Source organism: Cupressus sempervirens, chromosome 9 (assembly GCF_028749045.1).
Source record: "Cupressus sempervirens isolate cs-2001-9-10 chromosome 9, ASM2874904v1, whole genome shotgun sequence".
NCBI classification, from domain to species: domain Eukaryota; kingdom Viridiplantae; phylum Streptophyta; class Pinopsida; order Cupressales; family Cupressaceae; genus Cupressus; species Cupressus sempervirens.
In genome coordinates, this window is record NC_143126.1 from 825,757,750 (window position 1) to 825,766,584 (window position 8,835).

Consider the following 8,835-nt stretch of genomic DNA (forward strand, 5'->3'; position numbering starts at 1 on the left):
GATAAATTATGAAGGAGAGGAATACTCTTTATATAAGAGATCAAAGGATCTTTCCATAATGGACATGATCAAGAACGAAAGACATAAACAAAAGTTATTGAAAACTAATTAAATGGCACACATAATAGAAAGTTATTGAAAGCTAACTAATTAAGTGACTATTACAAGCTAGACATAACAATATTACGTCAATGCTCTTCCTTAATGGTTCTTGTTTTTGTTACAAGCTAGAGTTGTCTTTGCACCAAAAGATTGACCTATCAATGCCCGATACAACCACTAGACTTATAGAACACAAGAGGCGGTTAAGCCATGTCACGAATCTCGAAGGGGAACATTGGCGGTTAGTCCAACAATCCCCCCCTCAGCGTTACCCGAGGAGATTCGAACCAGTGACCAAGCTTTGATACCACTTGTTACAAGCTAGAGTTGCCGTTGCACCAAAAGATTGACCTATCAATGCCCGATACAATCACTAGACTTATAGAACACAGAAGGCGGTTAAGCCATGTCACGAATCTCGAAGGGGAACATTGGCGGTTAGTCCAATAGTTTTTTTGGCCATCAATGTGTAAAAGGATGACTTCTTCTTTGAATGCTCTGTGACATGAAGTTTCTGTTGACACCCTCCTTGTTGGATTTTTGTTCAGCCAGCTCTTTTTGGCAGAACTTTATATGACCGAGATTACTACAATTGTGAGATGTGATGGATTACAGATTCTACGAGGAATCATTAGTTGTGCTCTGTCCTTTTTGGTGAGTGGACTTGCCTTTGCCTTTGTCCTTGATAGTAAAAACCTATTTCACATTGGTTGCTTCGCTGTTGTTGCTATCGAATGGCAATTTCCACTTGTTTTGTTGTAAGAGCTTGTTGCATAGATCTTCAAATTTCAAATCAACATTGGGAAAGGTGATGTTGAGAGTTTTGTTGAAATGCTCATAGGATTGTGGTAAAGCTTTAAGTGTGATCCTACTACAACCTGTTGTTCCATTTTGTGACTGTTACAAGCTAAGTATAACCATATCAGTTTACTAATTACTACCTACAAAATTTAAAAGGGGGCTAACCAAGAATTATCAAATGTTTGTGTATAATTATCAAGCTAGTATAATAATAAAAGTGATAAGGGGGAAGACCTTACTAAGTATAATAGATATAGGAAGGCCAATCAAGTGTAGTATCCCCTTTCTTAAATAGGATCTCATAATAGATAATAATAATAAAATTAAAATATAAATAAATAATAAAATACAGTTTCAAGTTAATCAAGTTTAATGAAAGGTTAGGAGGCATGTAGTGAAGCGATGTGACTCCCTTGACATAAGATATAAAAGGGAGGAGTTCGTTTGACAGGTTACATGGATGGAGCAAGGAAAATTGGAAAATAAAATATTATACATGATCTTTTTGATCACCATTCTATTCTTGCATTCTCTCATCCTGATGATGGATCACAACGTGTGATCCGAAATGTTGAAGCTAAAAATTATATACACAATTGAATCCAGAAAGATCATGTATGTCAAAAATGGATTGTGGAAGCCCTATAAAATAAAAAATGGATTATGGAAACCTAATAAAATTCAATAAAATATTATGTTGCGATCAAGTTGGAATTGGAAAAGAATTTAGAAATAAACCTGAATTAGAAATAAAGAATTACAATTAAATTAGTTAAGGAGAAATTAAGAAAGTGGAAGAGACACTCTTGGGAAAATGTATTAAGAAGTTGTAGAGTGCATTTGAGGAAAGCTATAGTGTATATGAGACTTCATTTGCATATCTACAAATGAGTAGATAAAAGGAAAGATTATCAAGAAAAGGTTGAAGGCATAATTGTAAGATTTTCTAGAATAATTGCATGAAGAGTATATAGAGATATAAAAGAGGAATATATGCAAATATAAAATCAATGATAACAATCTTGGATAAGTAGTCTTCCAAATTTGGATTCTGCTGGAGAAAAGTGATGGCTACCTAGGCTACTAGTGGATTTGTAAAGAAGGCATTTTAGGTTTATTGTTTGTTCAAGACACAACAAAAGAATATTGCGAAGTAGTGAAATATGCAGCACATGTATGTACATCTATAAGAAAATTGATTAAGACATGTTTAATGGACCCCTTATGTGCATTTTGTGAAAGGAAACGAGAAAAACTAATTAGATCAATGAGGTGGTTAATGATGCTCAAGAGGTGGAGATGTTTATTTACAACCATTATGCTTCATGTGCACTCTTTATGACCTTTTTGAAACCTATAGAGCTTTTGTAATGGCTTAACCAAAGCCCCTAGGGCAAAATTGAAGGCACAATTTTTTCTCTTTTTGAAAACATGACAACACCACTTGAGGACATGGGATAAATTAATTAGATCAATAAGGGAAAAACTGATGCTCAAGAGGTGGAGATGTTTATTTACGACCATCATGCTTCATGTGCACTCTTTGTGACCTTTTTGAAACCTATAGAGCTTCTGTAATGGCTTAACCAAAGCCCCTAGGGCAAAACTAATGGTACAATTTTTTTCTCTTTTGAAAAGATGATAACACCACCAAAGATGCAATGCATCATGTCATGGGTTCACACCAATCAACTCACAAGTGTTGTGTGAGACATGACCCATAGGTAACAACAATAAGATTAAACACACCATTGCATAAGTAAGGTGGCACCAATGGAGGGCAACAATTGTGGGACATTTTGAGTATGTTGAAGCCTACATGGATAGATTGAGGGAGTCATCAACCTCCAATCTAGACCTAGATGCATTTAACCAATTTAACGACACTCAAACACACACAAATGGTAGAACAGCTAGGAGCAAGCACACCCATGCAAGATGACAAGGTAATCCTCACCTCTATCTAATCCATTCAACAACCCAACCTAAAGGTTTTGACATCAATCCTACTGCATCACTTGTAATCAACAAACAACAACATCTCATTGTGAGACATTATATCATCTTTATCATGACTAACAACATGACTTAGTGCAAACATGAACAAGAAGTAGGTACATCCACATGGAAATATTTCTCAATTTTGCGATCTAATCTAGGACTCAGAGGGTGTACAAAACTCTCCACACATTGCAATGAGGATGGTTGGGTCACTTTTAGAGAACAACACACTTCTCATTGCAAGGAGCTTCCATAAATCTTGAAATGTGCTTCTTGTTGAATAAATGACATAATGGAAAGACTCTAAAGGTTGAGGGGGACAACTGTAATACAAAATTTCTCTCAAAAATGCCCAAAAGACCTTCCAAATGATGAAAAACACAAAACAAAAGGGACACGAGTGCCTAGGCATTGGAGTCTAACTTTACATCAGATTCTTGGTTCATGCTTTGTAGTCCTTGTTGGCATCTTGACCAATGAGCAAGCCTGAGCTAGACTTTGGTCTCTAGGATGTGCCAAGCACCCATGAACTATTGAAGGTTGCACCCCATGATCAACAAACTTAGAGAGTGACAAGACGACAAAAGACCAAATAGGTAATCCCATCTCCAAACCACTCTACACCTTTGACCGGCTTACGAGAGGACTTGTAGGGGTGTTGTGATCTCCTCAACACCCCTACATGCCATTCTAAGAAAAATAGGCAAGGGAAGAGTGTATTTCACACTCCACACCAGCCCCATGATCACAAGAGAGACCTAAAACATTCTCCAAGACAAACCCATTCCTTAACGATCGACAACTCATTTACTGACCACTTAGCACTTAAAACACCGCAAGAAACCAAACCCAAGGTTCATTTTGACACCCAAATGAAGATTCCTAAGTTTTCATCCCCTTGCTGCATGAGAGATCAGAATGGCATACATGATAGCATGCGTTTGGCATAACACTTATGCATGTAAGAGAATTTATACTATTGGTACCACATATGTGGCACATATATAATCCATCCATTTAGGAGGTCCAATATTACATTACAAAGTTGTTTTTGGACAAAGATGTCCTTCAATTTCTCTTTTACAACATTATACAAAAAGTAAACAAATGAATTGAAACTCAATAAACACGACCATGTTTGAAGTTCTTCCAAAGAACTTGGTATCCCTAATGGTGGGTTAGAATGCTGCCCAACCACATGGTATCAGAACACAACATGAAGAGCAAGGTAAATCAACAGCTAGATGGATCAAACAGCTAACCTCATTGGTCACAACGCTAGCAGAATGAGAAGGCACTCCCATTGAGCAGATCCAGCAATGGCATAATAATGCACTCCCTTTGGGCACATTCACCAATGGAGAAAATATCAAAAATACTCAAATTAAATAGGAACTAGACCCTAGGTTCATGTACATGCTAAAATACGAATGTGGCACAAAAATTAGTGCAATAGTTTTGGCTCCAGAAAGGTTTCAACATTTTCTTAAGTGGCCTAAAATGAGAATTCATGAAGGAGAGTTTAGATCCCCTATCCCAAATCATCCAAAATTCAGATTGAAATTTATAATTTTATAATATTTTTTCAATAGCAAGAATAAATGAATTGCTCTAGAACTCATTAAAAATATATGTTGAATTTTTCCATTGTCACAAAATTAAAAATTTCAGAAGTCTACAGGTACTTTTAAAGGCATTTTGAAATCTCTTGGCATTATGATGGTACATTTTAAAGATTGAATAACAATTTAATTTTATTCTAATTTCAATTTTGAAAATGAAATAGGAGTAACATAAATCAATTGGAAATAAAAACAATAGACGATGGATACAAATTGAGGAACTTACTTTTTTTTCCAAAAAAACAAACATGAAATGCTCTACGCATGCCAAGGAACAAAGCAATCTAATGCCCTGAAAATTCTCTTCCCAATTCCTATCCCATTGCTTCAAACCCCATGCCATCTTGATCCATTATTTTCCAATTCCAATTTTGCAAAATAGTGCAAGAGAAGGGTTTGCAGAGCAAACTTTCTTCCAAAAACAAGAATGAGTGGAATTCACTCCTCTTTTATTCTATTCTCTTTTCACATTTTCAAATATTTCTTTATTTTAAATTTCAAAATTTATTTTTAACAAGCAAAACCATTTATCTCCATCCGTTAGCAATAGATAAATCATATGGTTAAGTTGAATCGAAATACACATTCCCACCCTAAGAATTTTCTGAAATTAATCTACGAAAATTACATTGTAGCTCTTTTGCAATCAGAAGAGCCTTAGCAATAGATAAATCATATGGTTAAGTTGAATCGAAATACACATTCCCACCCTAAGAATTTTCTGAAATTAATCTACGAAAATTACATATTAGCTCTTTTGCAATCAGAAGAGAGTTTACCTTAATCTGATTTCCATTAAAATACAGTGAAAACACATATGCAACCCCATTTCATTTTTCCTTATTTCTTAACTTGCTTAAAAAAATTAAAAAAATAAACCAACACAAACAATACATTTCTCAATATAAAATGGGGCTAGGAATATGTAGGCATTTCAAACTAGATATCCATCATACTTTGTCCTCTTGGACAGGATGCTTTAGTTGCAAGAGGCAATTTAATTATGGTCATGGCAATAAAGTGGAATTAATATTCCAGGTGAAGGTGAAGGTGAAGGAGGTGGTGAAGAGTGGCACTTTTTCAGTTGATGTGAGACACATTGTTGCCGCCACTACCCTAGTCTTCAAAGTTATTTATGGGGATGCTAATGCACCTAGTGTTTGAGGAGTGTTTTGAGTGCACTTACACCATGCTTTGTCAAATATAGGCCATTGTACAGAAAAAAACCCAAATTATAGTTCTACAATGAACATATTCAACCAATCATTGATTGTTGATGGGCGAAGCTGATGGCTATCTATGCACTGAAAGTGGCATGTTCAAAGTCATAGTAAATTTATTCCTATACAATTAAAATGTTTGTGAGTCCTTAGAAAATGCTGCTCAAATTTATATTTCACTTGGGGTTGCAGTTGTTTGATGCTTCATAATGTGGATTCTTTAGTGTTGGGAAATGCCTTATGGGAATCTCATGTACATTAAGATTATTATAATGATCATTAGATTTCACTTCGAAGCATTGTTGAAATATAGGTATTTATCTGTTGGTGCTAACTTTGTTGCAGGATCTAATTTGAGGCAATAATCCAAGCCCCATTTAGGAATTCTAGGGTAAATTGAGTCCAGTCCTAATAGGGGACATCACACTTTGAGTTGGACTAACGTATTTGCAGGATCTAAATTGAGGCAATAATCCAAGTCTCACTTAGGAGTTCTAGGGAAAGTTAAGTCCAGTCCTAACAGGGGAATCTAACTTTGATTGACCGTTATAAGGATATATCAGTTGTGTTCATGTTTGTATCTTAAATATAGTTCTTTAGGAACCACTTAAAATGTCTGGGAGTACTTAGAGAAAATGCTGCTCAATGATGTAAATTTTAATTTCAGTTGGGATTGCAATTATCTGATTGAGGTGTTAGGAAGGGGGAAACTGGTTTTGCTACACAATAAGTGCATGGTCTAATCACTGCAGAGACACTATCAAATGAGAAGAAAAAACGTTCAAAATAAGATTGAACATTTAAAAAGAGGTTCCCTTGGTGGTACTTAGGGAGGGCTTTTCCATTTTCAGTAAAAAACATTTGTGCGAATCATCCAGTAGTAGTTTTATTTTTGTGAGTGGAGCACTTTGACACCGCAAGGAACATATTGGAATTGCTTTTCTTGTTGCATGGAAGATTCAAACTGGCATTTTAATTAAAATCTTTTTAAAAAGTTTTTACGTCAGAGAAAAGTAATCAGTTTTCTCTAGAGGGTTTCAATTTAAATTTATATTTCCACAGGGAGTGATATAGAAGAGAATTTCACTTGACCTTCATCCAAAGTGCTTCACTGTGCTTTTCAAGTGAAGTTTTTGTCATAGTTCATTCATTGTCATTTTCCATTTTGCTTGACCATATATAAATTAATTTGTATAGTGCAGCATGTACTTTTCTTACTATAATCAACAATGAGAAGAAACGTAAGCTACTGTAGGTATAAGACTTTGGATAGAGATTCCAATGATGATACAGAATCAATTTGAATGTGAAATTGGAGTGACTTTCTTTGTGATTAATCATAAGTTTGTTTAAGGGTTCTGGTTGACAACTTTTCATTTTGAAATAGCAGTTATAAAAGCATTTTTCATTTGTTGGTACATTTGAATATTGTGCGTTAAAGTCTACTCTCTAAGATTTAGAATGGAATATGGTATTTTTTGTATCATGTTCTTGTTGTCAGTCTTGATTGATTATGTAGCAGGTACAGTTTATTTTGGTAACATAGGGGGCAGGTTTTGCCATGTTAAAAATTTAAATCTTTGCCGTTCTAATTTTGTCTGACTCCAGGTTGTGGCGTTGATATGTGGATTTTACCATTATAAATTTCACACCTCGTCAAATGGAGGACTACATAATTTTCAAGCGTGGAATTTTAACACGTACACTTCTTTTTTTCTTTCTGTATTGTCTTTGCTTTCAATCAAATCACAAATAAGACATCACTAATGCGGAGGTCTTCGTTTTCGATTCTATAAAATGAGCAGATATTATTAGACATTGCACAACCTATTTAAAAGCTCAATTTTTTTTGTTTATTTATTCAGGGAAGAAACTGGATGGTGGCTGTTTCCTACAGCACTTTTAATATGTAAATGTGTACAAGCTCACTTGGTGGATTGGCATATTGCCAATTTAGAAATTCAAGACCGCAATTTGTACAGTAAAGATCCAGCAAAGTTTTGGGAGTCCTAAATGTAAGCGAGATGAACAAATTTTTGCACAACTCTGATTCCATATGAACTGTAGAGATCTGCGGGTGTCATAGGTAAGCAGAGGCGTAATTTTCTTCCAACAATAGTTTAATCAGTGAGAACATTGTTTCAACCTTACACCAATTGAATAATATAGTCATACGCATCGCATATTTATTGCCCCTTGAAATCAGAGGGGAGAGTTGTAGTATCCTCAATTCTGACAGACTTGTGTTCCTCAATTCTGTTCCACCTCACCGGAGTGTTCGTTTGATGTAGATATTTTCTTAAATTTCTATATTTGTGCCAACATAGGCAGAAGAATCACGTTGAGAATGTATATTAAATTTTTGAAATGGAGATACTAGCTTGCTTCCAATATTCTGTGTCACATTCATTGAGCCGGTAGTTGCATGTAAAAGCGGTTGAGTTCTTCCATTTGTAATGGGAAATATCAGCAAACCTCCATGTGGTGCTGGTTACATAAAGCTGAAGAATTAATTATTTGAAAGCAATCCTATTGTACATTATGTTTCTCGTCCCATTCTGTAATTATTGCTTTTGCAATATATGCGAGCCATGGCTTTACCGACTTATTATGCAGATAAGTTACTGTGGCACTATTTTTTATGAAATATAATACATTTAGCATATAAATTAATGATTGCTTCAAGAAATGTTTTATTGGAAGGACTTGAATGACTAATCTTTGTGAAATTTTGAGGGGAGAAATAGATGGTCAAATTTTGAATTTAGTAGAAGATAAATGCATTGAAATCTCTGAATTTCTTTAACTGACAAGGCTGTGCTTAAGAATCACACATTTAGACATTTGGGTGAACTTACCAAATTTGAAACGGGGGCATAATTCATACTAACAATAGCTGTTTTATAATATGCTATGAAAAATCCCCATGGCAACGGTCCTCATAACTGTTCAATAGTGAGATGAGAGACTCACCAGATGCAGGTCCTAAAAGGCACATATTTAGTGTTTGCATTTTATTGAGGTAAATATGTAACTATATACAGACGTGCGTGTAGGCTATGCAACTGGAGGCAGAAAGTATCAGTTTT

General features: G+C 35.1%; 1 protein-coding gene across 2 annotated transcripts in view; it reads left to right on the forward strand.

The window, feature by feature from the left end:
• Positions 1-8,419, forward strand: part of LOC149541222 (ephrin type-B receptor) — a 111,546-nt gene extending 103,127 nt beyond the window's left edge. For both annotated transcript variants that reach the window (XM_089802232.1, XM_089802233.1), the window contains exons 22-23: positions 7,355-7,446; positions 7,612-8,419. In XM_089802232.1, the coding sequence (XP_089658358.1) occupies positions 7,355-7,446; positions 7,612-7,759 (240 nt within the window). In that variant the 3' untranslated portion in view covers positions 7,760-8,419. The remainder of the gene's footprint in view (positions 1-7,354; positions 7,447-7,611) is intronic.
• The last annotated feature ends 416 nt before the right edge of the window (positions 8,420-8,835 follow it).